General features: G+C 60.3%; 1 protein-coding gene across 4 annotated transcripts in view; it reads right to left on the reverse strand.

The window, feature by feature from the left end:
• The window catches only part of INPP5A (inositol polyphosphate-5-phosphatase A), a 145805-nt gene that overhangs the window by 61392 nt on the left and 66033 nt on the right, over positions 1-18380 (reverse strand). For 2 of the 4 annotated variants that reach the window (XM_070363979.1, XM_070363980.1), the window contains exons 3-4: positions 14335-14492; positions 11294-11381 (exon numbers count right to left, since the gene is read on the reverse strand). In XM_070363979.1, the coding sequence (XP_070220080.1) occupies positions 11294-11381; positions 14335-14492 (246 nt within the window). The remainder of the gene's footprint in view (positions 1-11293; positions 11382-14334; positions 14493-18380) is intronic. The other 2 variants (XM_070363981.1, XM_070363982.1) reach the window with 1 other exon arrangement.

Here is an 18380-nt window from a genome sequence, read left to right on the forward strand (position 1 = left end):
ACATCTGACAGGTCCGGCTCTTCCCCACGCCCCCCAGCACTGGATATGGTCGGTCTTTTCACTGTAGCCGAGACTGGACACTTGCGATCCTTAGTGAGCAGCGTGCTCTCCATTCGCTTTAGCTCCACTGAGGAACGGCGCTGAGCATATGCTCACGTGCCATTCCTGTACTTCCTCTGGTGAAGAGTTTGTTCAGACCTTCCAGAAATTCAGTTGTCTGGTTAGTACTAGTTTGTAATGGATCTTTACATGTAGCACTGGAGATAAATTCCTTAATCACAGATTTCTGCAAATATTTTCTCTTGGCTGTAAACTATTTTTGTATCTTTTGAAGAACAAATGTTTCATTTTGATGAAGCGCAATAGCTAACTTTTTCTTTAGTAATACTTTTTGCTTTTTGTGTCATATTTAAGGAATCTTTGCAAAAGCCAAAGGCTTGGAGAATTCCATGGACTATATAGTCCATGGGGTCACAAAGAGCTGGACACGACTGAGTGACTTTCCCTTGCCAAAGCCAAAGTCACTAAGATTTCCTCCTACATGTCCCTACAGACGTTTTACAGTTTCAGAGTTAAATTCTCACAAGTTTCGAAGTGAGGGTCGAGGCTCCCTTGTACATAGCCATTGCTTACATCATCATTTAGGGAAAGGTTGTCTTCCCCACTGAGCTATCCCAATACCTTCATCAAAAATCAGTGGGGGATCTGTTTCTAAATTCTCTGGTCCATGATCTATTCCTCTGGTTTCACAGCAAGACTGCACTGTCCTGAGTTCTGCAGATTTATAATAAATCTCAATCAGGCAGTGTAACTCCTCAATCTCTGTTCATTTTCAAAGTTGTTTTGGCTATCCTAGGTTCTGAACATTTCCATATAAATTTTGGAACCAGTTTGTTAATTTCCATAAGAAAAAGAGGCTGCCCTGATTTTAACTGGTGCTGCACTGAATCTTTACATAGATCTAGGGGGAAACGAAATCTTAACAACATTGAGCCTTTCCATCCATGAACATGGTATGCTTCTCCGCATCTTCTTTAGCTTCTCTGAGCAGTATGTTGTAGTGGCTCTCTCTTTGGCCTAAGTTAAATGTTTCATGTTTTGATGCTACTATAAATGGCAAGATCATTTAAATTCATTTTCCACCTAAGTCATTTGCAAATTGACAGCTTACCAGCTGTAACTACAGGACTAGATTTTAAATACTTTACATTAACAAATCAGAAGTAGTGACTCGCTTTGATTTTACTTTCTTAGCAAATCCAAAGTGACTATTCACGAAAGCACTTCATTTTGTATTGTTTTTCCCTGAAGAAGACATTGTTCCCATTACATTCAATGCAGTCAGTTCAGTAAAGTTGATCTCAAACCTCAAACAATTTGCCCTTGGCTCTGGACTGTGTCTTCAGAAGTACAGCACAGAGAGGCTGATGCATACATGGAGGAGCTGCGTGACAGCTGGAGTAAAGTGCGTGCGGCGGGGGTAGGTAGCGGTGGTCGTGAGCTGTACTCCAGGACTGGCCACACGCTGGCCGCCTCATCCCAGGAGGCTCAGCCTGCACTGTCTTCACCTCCTGGGTTCAGCCCATTTCTCCATAGTGTTGGCTAGGGGACATGCCCTGGGTGGCATGGGCTCAGAGAGAAGACAGCACAGAGAGAGAAAATAAAATCACAGTGGGCCCCTACTTCTGGCCCACTCTGTGCACTGACTTCAACCAGAACTTCAAAGCCTTGTGATATGCCTTTCGCATTCCACACAACCCATCTGTCCCTTCTCTGCCCTTCTGGCGGCCTCACCTCTTCCCCAAAACTGTTCAAATTCACATTCACAAGCAAATCCCATTCCTGATGCTGAGGAATCTCCAGGACCCCAGCCTCCTCCCTCCCTGCAGTCTCTTACAATCAGCCTGTGCTCAGAGAGCCGGGACGACCTGCCGGCTGCCGCCGCAGGCCTTCTCCCTGCACCAGGGCACAGAGACCCACGTGCCACCTCCACTGCCCACCGCTGCCTTCCCGAGCCAACACACAGCCCCACCTGCCACCACGTCTCACCGCTGCCTCCACACCCCAGACCCGTGCGCCACCTCCCTGCCACCACTGCACGTCTTCTCTGAGGTCACCATCAAGGGAGGGAGTCTCTTCCTGCTTTTTTTTTAAGTTTGTCTGAAAAGTTACAGTTCTGCACGGCTTATTATGGAAAAACAGCAGTGCCCTGATAATTCAGAAAACGGAGACGAGGGCATCCGGTGCCACCACTTCACGGCAAATAGAGGGGGAAACAGTGCAAACAGTGGCTGACTTTATTTTTCTGGGCTCCAAAATCACTGCAGATGGTGACTGCAGCCATGAAATTAAAAGACGCTTACTCCTTGGAAGGAAAGTTATGACCAATCAAGATAGCATATTAAAAACCAGAGACATCACTTTGCCAACAAAGGTCCGTCTAGTCAAGGCTGTGATTTTTCCAGTGGTCATGTATGGATGTGAGAGTTGGACTATAAAGAGCTGAGCGCCAGAAGAATTGATGCTTTTGCACTGTGGTGTTGGAGAAGACTCTTGAGAGCCCCTTGGACTACAAGGAGGTCCAATCAGTCCATTCTAAAGGAGATCAGTCCTGGGTGTTCATTGGAAGGACTGATGTTGAAGCTGAAACTCCAATACTTTGGCCACCTCATGCGAAGGGTTGACTCATTGGAAAAGACTCTGATGCTGGCAAAGACTGAGGGCAGGAGGAGAAGGGGACGGCAGAGGATGAGATGGTTGGATGGCATCACCGACTCGATGGATATGGGTTTGGGTGGACTCCGGGACTTGGTGATAGACAGGGAGGCCTGGCGTGCTGTGATTCATGGGGTCACAAAGAGTTGGACACGACTGAGCGACTGAACTGAACTGAACTGATAATTTCAATGTTCTACTCCCCAGAGGCCATTATTTTCTTTTAATTGTTTTCTTTTGGTATTTACCTCCATACTGCTAAAGCTTACAATGCTACTTCTTGATTTCCTAGTCTTCAATATTAACTATTGATTTCTCTGCTGTGGAAAATGAGGATTTAATCCCTTTTTAGCACCTTCCTTCACTCACATGCCTGACACACGGACTCACACACACACACACACACACACACACACACAATCCCTGAGCCCCATCCTCGGGATAAAAACACATTTTTATTTAAACTACTAATCAGTCTTCACATCATTATAACTTTAGAATGCTCTTCACAATAGAACCACTTACTACACTACAACTGCTTTTCCTGTCTTGAACAGCTCTTTGTTTTCCTTGGACTTCATTACTGCCTCCTTTTTTGTTAATTGAGATCTTTAAGACACATTTATCACGCTTCATTCACACACTGTCTAAACCTCATCTCCGTGTTTCTGCACATCAGTCTCACCTTCCTGGAGACTCTCAGAAACTCAGCCAGCTGACTACTCCCGCAGGGTACATGGTTCTCCCCCGGGAGCTCCTTCACCACTGACCTGGGGGCTCCTTTGAGAGCAGAGAGGCGGGCCTGGCACAGGGGGGCACACATCAGCATCTGCAGAGCTGAAGGCAAGGGCACCCATTCTTCATGCCCAGGGAGCCGGGTACGGCCTCTGCTAAGGGCCTGGCAGACACCTGGTCCAGCTGCAGGCACCCACTCCATGTCTGGGCCCTGCTCCCACTTCCAGGGAGCTGGCTGCTCAAAACCCTGCGTTCCGGGCTTTCTGGACCTTGGGTAGAGCACCACAGCTTCCTGACCAAGGCACCAGGGACACACTGTGAAAGCCTGATGCTTCTGAAACACAATTCTCCTTTTTTCCTCCCTGTGTGTTCAGAGGCTGCCAGGTGGGATTCTGGATGGGAATTCTGGCATGCCAGAGCTTGAGGTCTGTCTTCTGCCTCTCGGTATGGCCTTGGGAAGTGGGCACTGCCAGGGCCCCACCCATGGCCCATTCCTCTCCTCACTCAGGGTCACCCCCCGTGAGGCCTCTGTGCTGGGTCTTTCATACCCTCAGCCCTCCTCAGTCACCGGGGTGGGCTCCCCGGGCAGGACACGGCCTCAGGGCCAGCACATCATCCAGGACCATGCACCCATGGCCAGCAGCATGCTATCCCCAGCGGAGCCCGTGGCCCATCTCCACATCTGCCGTGGCCTCGTGCAAACACGACCACCTTCCCCCTTCCCTGCCCACTCCTGCACGCCCTCCTGGCCCCACTAAACGTGGCCTCCTCAGAGCAGTCTGGTCTCCACTCCCATCTCCAAGAGGCCTGCGGGTGGCACTGGGCACTGGACGCATTCACACCCACTCTTTCAATCTTGTAGCCACACAGAGTGTGCCTGTTCCTGGGCTCTGCAAGCTCCACCAGGCACAGAGAGAGGGTGTCAGGTCACGCGTAGGCAGGGGTCACGTGCAGTGTGGGTCACGTGCAGGGGTCACGTGCAGCGTGGGTCACGTGCAGGGGTCACGTGCAGCGTGCGTCACGTGCAGGGGTCACGTGCAGCGTGGGTCACGTGCAGGGGTCACGTGCAGCGTGCGTCGCGTGCAGGGGTCACGTGCAGCGTGCGTCGCGTGCAGGGGTCACGTGCAGCGTGCGTCGCGTGCAGCGGTCACGTGCAGCGTGCGTCGCGTGCAGGGGTCACGTGCAGCGTGTCTGCGTCCCATGCAGGCTGAGTGTCGTGTGCGTGCACCTGTGCTCACTGGAGTGTGCAAGCTCCAGAGGGCAGAGTGTGAGCGTTACGGGTGGCCTGTGGCCTCTGGCCTGTGTCTCTGCATCCGTGGCACCCGCAGCAGGCCCAGCACACGGAGCACAACACGCACGTCCTGTGGCCACACGGATGGCTTCACGGCACCTTGGTGCCTGGGACGCTGGACCACACCCCCGCTGGTAATAGCCGGCCCTGCTCTCGGGAGGCGGTACTTGTGGCCTGGGCTCCGTAACTGCCAGGTGTGAGTGGGGCCTGGGCTGCGGCAGCCAGTGTGGGCCCTTCTGTAGCTGTGCGGGGAAGTCCTCTGATCTTTGGTGGGAAATGGAGAGCAGCAACCCAGAGCTTCTTCCTGCAGCCAGCAAGCCTCCTGGGCGCACCTTATGGGCACACCAGCCTCTGAGACATGCATTCTCATCTGAAACCTGGCTTCTCAAGGGAGGTGGTGCCCAAGGCGAGGGGCAGGTATTGGTGATCCAGGAAAGGGCATCAGCTGGAAAACATGATCCCGGACTGGACACTCAGGGGTGGGTGGAACTCAAGACGAGCACCCTGCTGAGGAGGGGTCGTCGCAGCCCCCGGGGAGCTGGCCTCATGTCCCGGGTGGCTGGGCTCAGCCTGCCTCCCACCCAAACCCCGGCAGGCCACCGTCTCACCAGGGCCCTGCCCCTCCCATGTGGGTGCAGCGACCACTGCTGCATCCCCCTCACTCCACAGTTTCCAAACCAGGAAGGAGAAAAGCAGCCCCTCCCTCCCAACAAGCCCATGAGACCCCCACAGGCTCTGGCCTCTGTCGAGGGGCCACTGACAGCCCGGTGCCCTAGCCAGTGGCCCTCCTGCCCTCTGGCCAGCATGCCGGCCACTCTGGGAACGTCCACCCATCCTCCCAATTTGCCCTGGCCTGGGTGGGGCAGGACCCTGAGCACTCAGGCCAGGCTCTGAAGCGGCCTGTTGGTCGGGGTTCAAGTCCAGGTGAGGCAGAGACGTCCCCACTGGCCTCCTCCATCCACTCAGGGCACCCGTGGGTCAGTGAGGGAGCCGGGAGGCTCCTGGAGGCCTTCCTGGAGGACCTGAGGGGCAGACACAGCCCCACACACATGGTTCCCGTGTCTCAGCAGCATCACCAACACCGTGGCACAGCCTCAAGAACAGAGCACAGGGTGGGCCTGCACCAGCCCCCCAGAGCCCCCAGCGCCGCCCCCTTCTCTCTACCCCCGCCCCGGTCTGGCTCAGGGAGCTCCCCTGCCTGGCGGCGTCCTGTCCCGGGCTCCAGATGGACACGGCTGCTGGCTCTCGGGGCGGCTGGACACACCGCCGGCCAGGTGCCTTGTTGTAAGTCCCAGGTCTTCCCAGGCACGGTCTCACCCAACGGCCATGCAGAAGGCGCCACATAACACCTCCTGTCTGTCCCGGGCGGCCCCCACCCTCCCACCTTCCGGCCTCATGGTGACCCGGACGCACCCAAGCTTCAGGGCCTCCACAGGGGAGCTCCACCGGGGACCACAGCGTCGCAGACTCGCGCTCGCAGTCACAGGAGGCTCTCCGACCCCCGTGTCACCCCCTGTGTGCAAAGGGGCACTCAGAGGCCGGGGAGGGCTCAGCCCCGCCACAAGCCCGCGGCCAGGACACACGCAGCTCCAGCTCCGCGGGACACCACCTGGAGGCAAACCAAGCCTGTGGCAACTGTCCTCCCCGCCGGCTAGCCCAACGCGGCTCATGCACTAGAGGGAAATAAAAAAGTCGAGCCTAAATGCATAAAAAATTATGATGGAAGCCCTAAATAAGGCCGGGCCCGCACGCTTATTGAGTCAAAAATCAATCAATCAATGAGGAGTGGATTAGGAGCACCTTATAAGCCCCAAAGAAATGATTTGCCCAAACACTGGGATTTAACAGTAGAGGACCAGATTCCAACACTTTTAGGAAGTAAATAATGAAAAATCAATTTAAAGAAAAAACAGATCAAGAACCCTGGACTCTGACACGTGGACACATTTACTGCCGAGTGCCGTCTCTCGGCTGACCCGAAAACTTCGGAAGGTGTTTATTTACTTCCAGCACCTTCCAGAGATCAATATTTTTAATTTGGACCCAAGTTATTATTTTTCACATCACAGCAGCGGGGAGCAGAGTAAAGTGGCTCATATTTTAGTGCTAAAAAGATCGATATGACAGTTTCACCTTCCCTCAGCCCTGCCGCTGCTGGGCGGCACATCACCGCGTCCCGCGGGGCTGCCCGCCGCAGGGGGAGCGGCCGCCCCCGCCCCCGAGGCCGGCAGCCGTGATTTAGCTGAGCGCCGAGGGCCCCGCGCCCTCGGAAAACCAATCTTGCTTCCCTCACTTTATCAGGCCTGTCTGGACCTGCGGGCGGGGCAAGAGGCGGGGCCGAAGGGGCTAACGCAGGCCGTCCTGCATCCGAGAGGCCGGTGCCTTTCTGCCCTTCCTCGGACCAAAGAGCTGCAGCCAATGCCATCAATTTGCGTAAATCTCCCCCAAAGTCTTACCCAGGAGAGCAGACAGGAAGAGGCTGCGGAGCAGGGTGAACCCTTGGAAGGAGCGGGCATCAGGCCAGGGGGTGGGGGGCAGGGAGGAAAAGAGCCGGTGCCACCCCACCCCCTCCAGCAGGCGCCCTCCAGGTGCCCTGGGCTGGAGGACAGGCCCAGACCCTACTGGAGGAGACCACGGGGCTAGTGCGGACCCTTGAGGCCTGTGCGCCCCCAGTGAGGAGCAGAAAAAGCCCCCCAACACGGCGCTGAGGGGAGAGGAAGGAGCCGGTTTGTTGGTGACCTGCTGCCCAGGCACCCTGGGCCCAGGAGCCACCAGAGTGGACACCAGCCACCAGTGGGAGCACGGCAGGCCCCCCAGGGCAGGAAGGGACCCCTCGGTGTGAACAGACCCCCAACCCCGGACGCCAGGGCCTGACCTGGGCCTCCTGGTCTGACCACGAGGAAGAAACACAGTCAGGCCGTCGGGGGCTGCTCGCCCAGTGACCAGGGGCAGCGGGTTGCACAGCACAGCGTCAGCGGGGAGGGAGGGGGCTTCCTGGGGGGACCTGAGACAGCCCTTCTCCAATGTCCCCCTGCCAACAGGGCCCAGTCCCAGGAGACCCCCAGAACTGCGAGTCCATGTCTCTGGGACTGGGCCTGGCCACACTCTCGCCCACCCACGAAGCCCAGGAGCTTCTTTCCAGGGTCCAGGCTGGTGGGGATGATGGAAGCTGGTGAGGGGAGCGGGGGGCCAGCCAGGCTGTGGGCAGCACTGCCTCCATCTTCCAGGTGCAGCCGCGCAGCCCAGGGACTCGGGAGGCAGGGGCCAGCACGCTGACCCATCGGTCCACATGGAACCCACTTCCAGAGATTTGAGGGGAAGTCAGAACCTCCATGCTCTAGGGCAATGCTGTGTTCGTCAAAGCTGGGCGCAGAGCCCTCGGGAGCCTGGCCTCGGCGCCTGCACTGGGTGGGGCTGCCACAGGCCAGGAGGGTCAGCCCTGCCCGCCCTGTCTCCTGCATCTGCCAACGCCCTGCACGCGCAGCTGAGGACCCGCCAGGCATGTGGCCACAGGCTTCACCCCACGCCTCGCAGCCCCCACCAGGCTTGTCCCCAGCAGGTGGTGCCAGGGCCCGGGAGCTGCCCCAGGAGGGGCTCTGGGAGCAGGGAGCTGGTGGGCAGGGCCTCAGGGCCCCCCAGTCACAGTGCAAGGGGCTCCCGGGGTCCCCTGACGGCGTACCTGGTGTGGAGGGGACAGAGCCAGCGTCTGAGCCTCATGGGGGATGAAAACTGGGCCATCCTGGCTCTTCTGGACAAACACAAAACCACCAGGGTGTCGGGTGTGGAAGTTGGCCAGGAAACCCAGGGCGCTTTCCACTGCACCACGGACAACACTGGGACGAAGCCGTCCAGCATGGGGTCAGTTGCACAGCCCCCTCCCCGCCCAGAGCAGCGCCCTCTCCAGACCCCTGGGCACAGAGACGCCCACGTCCGCTCAGGGAGACCGGGGCGGGGATCAGGGCCAGGGAGGGCAGGCACCTGGGGGGCAGCCCCTTCCTTGTGGGGTCTTACTCCATTGCCCATGGCTTCCATCTCATACCAGCCCCCACCTCCCGAACTATGCATGAGCCTTCCATCTCCCCGACTCCAAAGGGGAGGCCCCAGGCTCAGACCCCCAGCACCGGGGAAACCCACCCAACCAGCGGTCTTCCAGGCGCGCAAGGCCGCCCACTGAGATCCGGGCCCCGCCCACCCTCTCAGACAGTCTGCCGAGCAGCTGGTAGGTGCTGAAGCAGGCCCAGGCCCGGGCCGCTCAGGGACAGACCTGCTGCTCCCAGACTCTAGATCCAAGGGGCAGACGCAGAGGGCAGAAGGCCAACACAGCCCAGCAAGGTGTCCGCAGCCCGAGGCGGGGGTCCAGGGGCCAGGGGGCTGGGCCAGCCTGTGAGCTCCAGCCAGCCCGTCCAGCTCACGCATGGCTGCGTCCACCCAGGGGCCGGGCTGTCAGCCTGTGAGGACAGTCGGCGAGTTCTCAGGAGCAGGACGGGCGGGTGGGAGGCTGGGGCACCTCAGAAGGAGCAGACCTCCCAAAAGAGAACAGGCAGGCGGGGCCTGGCCAGTGGGCAGGTCAGAGGGATCGGAGCCGCCCAGGATGGCCAGTGGGGGACGCTCTGTCTCCTCAGGCCCGAGTGGACCACATGAGCCACCTGCTTCAGTGAGCGGCCACTCAGGATGGTCTTTGGGAGCAGACAGAATTTAGCGTTATCATTTTAAGTCTAAAATCCGCGCTTCCAGCAGCTCCAGCTGGAATGAGAAGTGCTGCTCTGCTGCCACCTCCTGGTAGAGACCAGGACCTGCAGTCCCCTGCTGAGAGGCTGCACCCCCCAACCAGAGCCCGCCCCTTACTGTTGCTGCGGGCTCTGGGGCCCCTACCTCGTGCTCATCACCAGGGGTAGCTGCAGGTTCACCCCCTTTCTGGGAACAGGCTACTATTTTCTGATCCCTATTAATACCTGTGACAGCATTTATGTACAAGATAAATTCATTTCAATTTCCTTTTTCAATTAATGGCCTATTATTTGAACCACACTCAGCTAAAAATATTACTCCAACGCAATTAATCTTGTAAAAATTAAATTTCCCTCCCTCTGACAGGCAGAGGCCAGCAGGCTGGGGCGAAGGGGTGGCCACATGGCTGCCCAGCCGTGCCCAGAACCGCAGGGGCACAGAGGCCCCTCCACCAGGACGGCAGAGGGCCGGGCAAAGGTGGCTCCACGCACGACTGTGAGGGGGTGGTGGACGGCACGCAGGGCCAGGGCCCGGCAGGCCTTCATCTCAGACCGTTCCTGCCAAATGCACGCCTCCCCCGAGGCAGCACGTCCAGAGGGAGGTCCGGACCGGGGTGTGGAGCCCTGCGGGCATTCCCACCCGGGAGACACAGCCACGCAGGACCACGGCTGCTGATGGCGGCGCTGGGAGGGAGCAGGCCACAGCCCGTGGGGTGAAGCAGGCAGGGAGCAGGGCCCCCACACGCCTTGGGCAGGTCCGGCCTCCGGCCTCGCCTCCAGACCCTGTCCGGTCCCGGGGACCCCGGGACACAGCCTCGGGGACCTCAGACCCGGGCTGTCCCATGTCCGGGCTGGCGTCCGGTGTGGGGTCAGTCTTGCCCAAGGAGGCGCCACCTCGAGTGCCTTCCCGGGCTGAAACCAAGCAGGATGGCCCTGTCACGATCGCGCCATCAGTGTACTGGACAAGAGAGGGAAAGGCGGGCGTGGGAGGCCGAGGCTCCGACGGTCCGGGAAGAACAGGAGGGGCGTGGCCTCGACACCTCAACGCCCAACCGGAAGGCAGGGTCTTCTGGGCACGTCATCTGTAGCGGCTGCAGATTATTCAGCCAGGTGGCTCGTCCACAGTGTGAAAATGTCTAATTCTGGGTACTTAAAATTACTTCCAGTTTTCACTGGCAAATAATTTTTCATGATCTTCCTTACATACAACCGTCTGCACGACGGTCACTCCTCCAGGGAAGATGCTGAGTGATGGGAATGCTCTGATGCAGGTTTCTGCTTTCCGTTGCAAATTGAGAAACCCCTTTTTGAGATAAACCTCCAGGGATGAGGCAAGACCACAGTGGAGCTCTCTTAGCCCCCAGGCGCCTCCACCGTGAACCATTCCTCACCCCACCAAGCATCTGGCTGCAGGAGTGCAGTTATTGCATCAGCACGGCACGGCAGGTGACTCCAAGCAGACCACAGAGAATTCGACAACTGAGCATTTCAAAAAGCTACAGAAAACTTCCACAGGGCTGTGTGAGAGAGACAGGTGGACAGACAGCGGGCACTCCCTCCCTGCTGAGGCCACGGCGTCTGTGCCCGAGAAACAAGGCCCCGTCCCCTGACGAGCTGACTGATACCCCTCTCCACCAGATGCAGACCCCGGAAGCAGAAACAGCCACCCAGAGCTGCCCAGCTCTGCTGCCCCGAGACGCCCACCTGTTTCCGCACCCAGCACATCCCTGGCCGTCACGCCAGCGAGGGCTGGTGTCTGTGGTGCCCCCACCGTCACGTGGAACCCACGCACGGCCCGCCCCGTGCCGAGGCAGAGCACGCTCACCGTGAAGTGCTCCTGCGACTTGTAGTTCTCATCCAGGTAGACCCGCGCCCGGTTGTACTCCTTCATCGCGTCGCTGGAGAGCAGCTCCCTGGAAGGAAGAGGGACGTCTTCACACACGTCACGCAGGCGCTCCCTGTCCCACAGGAGCGCTTATGGGGGCAGGAACGGCCGCCTGGAAACCACGGGGAATGGGGAAGGAAGCGGGAGGGGGAGGCCCATCTCTAAGACGTGCCTGGAGTGCAGCCGCCACGCACCCCTGGGGTCTGCGATGGCTCTGGACAGATGGGGGTGCCTGACCCCCCGAGGGCTGCACCCCAACACTGCCCGGCAAGGGAAGGCGACACGGCTGCCGTGTGACCCACTGGCCCTCCACCCGGGGGTGGGGAGAAGGGGGTTCCAGCTCTGAGAAGTGAAGAGGCAGGAAGGAGTGGGGAGGAGGGCCGAGAGGACCAGCCTTGAGGGGGTCAGACTAGTGCCCGAGCCCTGGCCGCCTGCCAGACAAGCCCCAGCGTGCCTGTGGGCACAGGCGGGGTGCAGGCATGACAGCCTGCAAGATCAGCATGCCGAGAAGCGGCAAACGGGACCCATGCTCCACAAGAAAGTCAACAGAAACGGACCCTGAAAGGACAAAAGTGATGCAATTCACTGAAAGGAAATTTGAAAGAGCTACTATAAATATCACCGAAGATTTATAGGAAAACGTGCAGAGAGGTAAGGAAAACATGGACATAAATGGTACTTCTAGAGCCCCAACTGCAGCACCAGAAGTAAATTCACTGAATGGACATAAGACCAGATGGAGATGTAAAAAAAGAGAGCATAGATTAGTGACTATAAGACAGGACTATCCAAACTGAAACAAAGAAGAAAAATATGAACTGAAAAAATCTGAAACAGCTGTAGAGACAGCGTGACAGTCTAACATCAGAAGTGGGAGTCTGAGAACAAAGAGAAAGGAAGGAACAACGCACAGGCTTTCCTGAAATTTCAATAAAATTATGAACCTACGGGTTGGAAAAGCTCAAAGGACTGCAAGCAAAAGAAACACAAAGAAAATCAAACTAAAGCAAAACAATCGAGTTGCTACACACCAGCTAGAAAGACAAACTTGGTGTTGGGGGAAAAGATGCACTATCCACAGAAGATGAAGACCAGAACAACGGCCCATTCTGCTCAGGGACAAGGCCGCACAGAGGACAAGGGGGTAGCACCCTTACAGCACTGAAGGGGAAAGCGGACAGGCCAGAATTCTGTTTCCAACAGAAACGCCTTTCAAAAACGAAGACAAAGGCTTTCTTCAGACAAACAAAAGCTGAGATAACTGATGAGCAGCAACTTGTGCTGAGATACATGTTAACGTTCTCAGGTCGAAGGAAGACGGTGCGGAGAGAAAGCTGACCGTGCAGACAAGGCCGTGCCCCGGGAGCGACAGGTGGCCACACAGGGGACACGTTCCTGCCCTTTTTAACCTTTGAAAAACATAGCTGACTGGGTCAGAGCAAAAACAGCCACACGCGTGTTACGCACAACTTGGGCAGGAATGATGCGTCTCTAACACCAGCAGGAGGATAGCAGGGGACCGGGAGCGTGTGGCGCGTGAGCATGGAGGCGAGGCCCTGCAGCCGTGTCTGCCTGTCTCTGAATGCCCGGCTTCCCCAGTGTTCTCGTCTCGTGGACCTGTTAGAGTTCTTTAGATAGTTAAACACTGACAATTTTGTCAGTCAAGTACATTGCAGATATCTTTTCCCAAGTGTGGCTAAACTTTGACTTTGTTTACAGCGCCTTTTGATGAAGACTCTCACGTCACCACGGCCCAGCGTGCCTGTCTTTCCTCTGCTGGACCTGCACACCTTCTGAAGAAGCCTCTGCCCTGATGCTCTCCTGCATTTCACCCTCGGACCATCGGACCACCCTGAGGCCTCTCGACCTCGCTCTGGGTCAACTGGAACTTGGCCAAGGCGGGGTGGGGGGACCAGGGCAGGGCGGGGACCCAGGCTCACGGCTTCCTGGCCCAGGACCCCGCGGTGCGCTCCCGAGCCACCTGCCACTGGCCGCAGCCGGGGGCGACGTGCGGGCTCCTGCACAGCCCACGGGGGGCCGCCCTGCCCCCACACACGGGGGGCCTCACTGTGCTGCGGAATCACTGTGGCGAGCCCTGACCCTTGCTCCTCTACGGTGACTCTAGTATTAGTTTCAGCGCTAAGAAGACATTTTGGTTAAAATTGCTTTAAGTTATAGGTTATTTGGGGAAAACTTGGTAGTTTTTAAAAATCTGTTTTTTAACAAATGACCCCACAATGTGACAGCTGAAAACATGAGTGACTTATGAGCGTCCACAGGGGAACTGAGGCCAGTGACAGCTGCGGGACTCGGCCTCGGGGTTGGCCCCAGGCTGGACGCCCCCCGGCCCGATGCCCACCCCCCACAGCTGCCTCAGAAGCACCACCGCCCCCTCCACCAGCGGGAGCTGTCACAGTGCCTGGAGTCCAGGTCGGGGGCGGCGCCCACCCTGGGGGACACAGAGCAGAGAGGCGCCTGCCGTCGGGCCCGCTCCTGCCCACCCCCGCGTCTGGCTCCCAGGTCCGCGTCCCTGTCCCCGGGCGGCTCTGGGAGGCTCTGGGTAGGGCTGACTCCCACAGAGCCACAGGGCGCGCCTCCCATGGACGATGGCGCTCTGTGCCCATCCCACTGCGGCCAACAAGCTGTGAGCTTCTGAGTGGACACCCAGTCCATCTGTCCATCGGTCCGTCCATCTGTTTGCTCTTAGCGGCAGCAGGTGGCTCACAGCCATCAGGCCACATGACGGAATCTCGGCCTGGACCTGGGGCTGACGTTTCTGAGCCCACAGGTGCCATGGCCTTTAACCCTGGGGCACAGCCATCCCACTGCTCCCCCACCCCCACCCCCGGGCCATGCCCTCTCTTTGGCAAGGCGCCCCAGCCCCGGGCCTGGCCCTCAGGTGGGGCTGTGCCCCTCGCCCCCAGCCACACCCACCTCGCCCCAGGAGGAGGCGGAGGCCAGGCAGCTGCCCCCAGACTTACTTGACAAACTTGTCCACGTGCGACATGGACGCTTCATAGTTCTTCCCTCCGAACTCCTGGCAGTGCAGGGCCAGGAAGTGCGGCCTGTGAGCGTGCACGACCTGTGGAGGAGAGGCAGGCGTCAGGGCCAGGAAGTGCGGCCTGTGAGCGTGCACGACCTGTGGGGAGAGGCAGGCGTCAGGGCGGCCCCACCCCCGGGCCCTGTGCTGAGGCTCAGGGAGCTCCTGGTCTCTCAGGAACGCTGGTGTCCCCGCCATGGCGGGAGGTCCTGTGTCGGCCACAGAGCAGCGGGCAGGGCCCAGAGGACAGCCGTCCTGACACTGCTGTGGCCCCGCGGGGGTGCGGGTGCACGCATGTCGTATGTGTGTTTCGGGGCTGTGCACACGTGTGTGCATGTTTCCCACCATCTAGGAGGCAGCAGGGCTTTCCTGGTGGCTCAGAGAGTGAAGAACCTGCCTGCAATGCGGGAGACCTGGGTTCAATCCCTGGGTCGGGAGGATCCCCTGGAGAAGCGAATGGCGACCCACATCCCACAGACACAGGAGCCTGGCGGGCCTCAGTCCACGGGGCCACAGACAGTCAGACTCAACTGAGCGACTAACACAGCACAGGAGGAGCAGAGCTGGCCGCGAGGGCAGGCGCTGTCTCACGCCCACTCGCACTTGAACCCCAGCCCACCCCCTGGCGAGGTGGACAAGCTGCAGCGGTCAGCGGAACTGGGAGCAGCCACGCAGTGGCAGGCAGCAGAGCCGGCGGGCCCACTGCCCCGGGCTTGGCTCAGCCCAGCCCCCGGGGCCGGGCCTGCAGCATCTCCCTGGTCACCAGGGTCCACTCCGGGCGCCAACCAGACTGGCCCCAAGGCAGCGCCCAGCCGCGCCTCCCGCCTGTCATTCAACCTCAACCACGGAGCCCTCCTCGGAGCTGCAGCCTTGCAGCCTGGAGGCTCTGCCAGGAGTACAAGAGGGCCGTCCTGAGGGGGGAGCCGTCCTTAAGGGGGAGCTGTCCTGAGTTGGGGAGCCGTCCTGAGGTGGGGAGTCGTCCTGAGGTGGGGAGTCGTCCTGAGGGAGAGCCGTCCTTAAGGGGGAGCTGTCCTGAGTGGGGGAGCTGTCCTGAGTTGGGGAGCCGTCCTGAGGTGGGGAGTTGTCCTTAAGGGGGAGCTGTCCTGAGTGGGGGAGCCGTCCTGAGTGGGGGAGCCGTCCTGAGGTGGGGAGTCGTCCTGAGGGGGAGCCGTCCTGAGGTGGGGGGAGCCGTCCTGAGGGGGAGCCGTCCTGAGGTGGGGAGTCGTCCTGAGGGGGAGTCGTCCTGAGGGGGAGCCGTCCTGAGGCGGGGGGAGCCGTCCTGAGGGGGGGAGAGCTGTCCTGAGTGGGGGAGCCGTCCTGAGGTGGGGAGCTGTCCTGAGGGGGAGCCGTCCTGAGGTGGGGAGTCGTCCTGAGGGGGAGTCGTCCTGAGGGGGAGCCGTCCTGAGGGGGGGAGAGCCGTCCTGAGTGGGGGAGCCGTCCTGAGGGGGAGCCATCCTGAGGGAGGGCTGTCCTGAGGGGGAGCCGTCCTGAGGGAGGGCCATCCTGAGGGGGAGCCGTCCTGAGGGGGAGCCGTCCTGAGGGAGGGCCAGTCTGAGGGGGAGCCGTCCTGAGGGAGAGCCGTCCTGAGTGGGAGCCGTCCTGAGGGGGAGCCGTCCTGAGTCGGGGAGCCAGCCTGAGGGGGAGAGCCTTCCTGAGGGGGGGCTGTCCTGAGAGGGAGCCGTCCTGAGGGGGAGCCGTCCTGAGTCGGGGAGCCAGCCTGAGGGGGAGAGCCTTCCTGAGGGGGAGAGCCTTCCTGAGAGGGAGCCGTCCAGCGGCGCGGCCGCCCTGCAGCCCTCCCTGCACAGAGTCCTGACTCGGGCGACGGCCCAGACCCGCCTCTCCCCTGGGACCTGAAACGGGCTGGGCGTCGGGAGCGACCCTCGGGTCACCGGGGCAGGTGTGGACCCACACGGGCTCACGGGGGGACCCGGAGGTCGTGGCCCCACCCCCTGGGGCGCCCACAGCTGGGGAATGGGCAGCAGTGCCAGGACGTCCACGAGGCAGCAGCCAGGGCAGGGTGGCCGGGACAGACAGCGAGGCCGGCGCTGGGGAAGAGCAGGGCCCCGGCCATCCACGCCCGCGCCCCGCCCGTCCTCCGCTCTGCTCTGCCCTTGGTGCAGCGCCCACCGAGCCCCGGAGCCACCCTGGCTTCCCCCGCCCACCATCCCAGAGGCAGGCCTCCCACAGCAGGCGACCCACCCCAGGGCCACAGTGTTGCTTCCCACACCGCCTGCACCCAGCCTCGGCCACCACGTCCTGCCCAGAGGTCAGCGAGCCGTGGGCAGATGGGCTGTGGTCAACGGGCTGAGACACGGCTCCTCTGGGCACAGGGCAGTGAGGTAGGTCCCCGACAGGAAGGGGCTGCACCTGGGGCTCAACCAGCTGACCAGAGAGCCGGCCGGGGGGAAGGGACGTGGGGCCAGGCCCTGGAGCGGAGCGCAGAGTGCCAGGCAGGGGCAGAAGGAAGCCTCGCTCGGCAGCAGCTGCCCCCTGACCTGAGATGGTGGGTGGCATGTCCAGCTTCAGGGAGTGTGCCCAGACCCGGGCGTGCCCTCAGGGAAGGGCACGCGGTGACACCCGGCTCGCACCTGCGTTCCGTCTGAGCAGGGTACAGAATGTTCACCCGGGCGCTTTCACTGCCTCCTCAACACAGGCCTGCCTGGACCCCCCCGTACCTGGACTCCAGCCTCAGGGCTCAAGGAAACAGGCAGCACGCCTCCCAGTGGACGCCTCACCCAACACCCCACAGCCGGGCAGGGACCCAGGCACTCGTGCAGCAGACCACCTCCACAACCAGGGCAGGCTGCGGGCTGGCTTCTGGGCCCGGGGCCGGGCCGGGGCCACAAAGGGCACGAGGGACCCCCGTCAGAAGAGGCCCGGGGCAGCCTGGGTCAGGTCACCAGACGGCCTGGCCTCAGGCCCAGGAACGAGTGACGAGACAGCATAGTCACGTGAAAGCCACCAAAAGCTGCGTGGTGTGCACGGCTGTCCCCGCCGCGGCTGCCACCTGGGACAGCACACAAGGCAGACCTTCACGAGGGGCCCAGGGTCCCCCCGAGCGGCTCCCCCTGGTCGCCAGGAGCTGCACAAACGGGGAGGGCATGGACACGCACAGGTCATCCCGAGGAAGCTGGCCGCTCATGACCCCACTCAGGGCTGCGTCCTCTGGGCCCAGTCCCCCTTGCCCTGCAGCTCAGGCCCAGCTCCAGTCCGGGGGCGGGAAGGGCAGAAGGGACCCCAGAGACGGGCAGGGCTCTCACGTGGGCTCCTGCAGGTCACACTGCCACGAGGTGCACAGAGGCTGTGGGTCACCAGAGTCTGGCAACAACCACACCCAAGTCCCCAGGGAGGGCCGAGCGACGCTTTCCAGGACGCCCCGCGGCGACTCAGGGAGCCCAGGACGTGACCCCTCAAGCAGCCGCCTCGGGCCGGTCGCGTCCCTCTGGGCGGGGATTTGCTGCCCGCCTTCATGCCCGCATGCGTCTCCCTCACGAGACCACTCACTCTGTCGTGGTCTGAACTGAAGTGGCCTTTTAAGGCACAGAATTCACTATTCACATGACATCAAACTCCTCAAACACTTGACTCTGATCCCAGGTCAGAGTCGAAAAAATGAAGGATCCAAAAATAGCCCACCTGCGCCCCTCCACACGTCGGGGAGCCCCCAGTGGCCCGCATGCCCGGCACACCCGCCTCAGGGTCCAGTGGGGAGACCCCTCCACACAGAGGAGGGGAGAGGGTGCTTCAAAAGCCACGATGAGGCGCCGGATGAGCTCACGCGGGAGTGGACAGGAGGAGACAGAGGCACGTCTCGCCTGAGAACGAAGGTGCTGAAGTGACAGGTCCTCACCACCACGCGTTCGGGGAGGGAAGAGACAGACGCCTGCGAGAGGGGCCCCGCGCGTCGGGAGAGCAGCCGCCACGCCCGTCTCCGCAGATTGCAGACCACACACCCTCCACGCCAGAGGCCACACGGGGTCCACAGAG

This window comes from Bos mutus, chromosome 26 (genome assembly GCF_027580195.1).
Source record: "Bos mutus isolate GX-2022 chromosome 26, NWIPB_WYAK_1.1, whole genome shotgun sequence".
NCBI lineage: Eukaryota > Metazoa > Chordata > Mammalia > Artiodactyla > Bovidae > Bos > Bos mutus.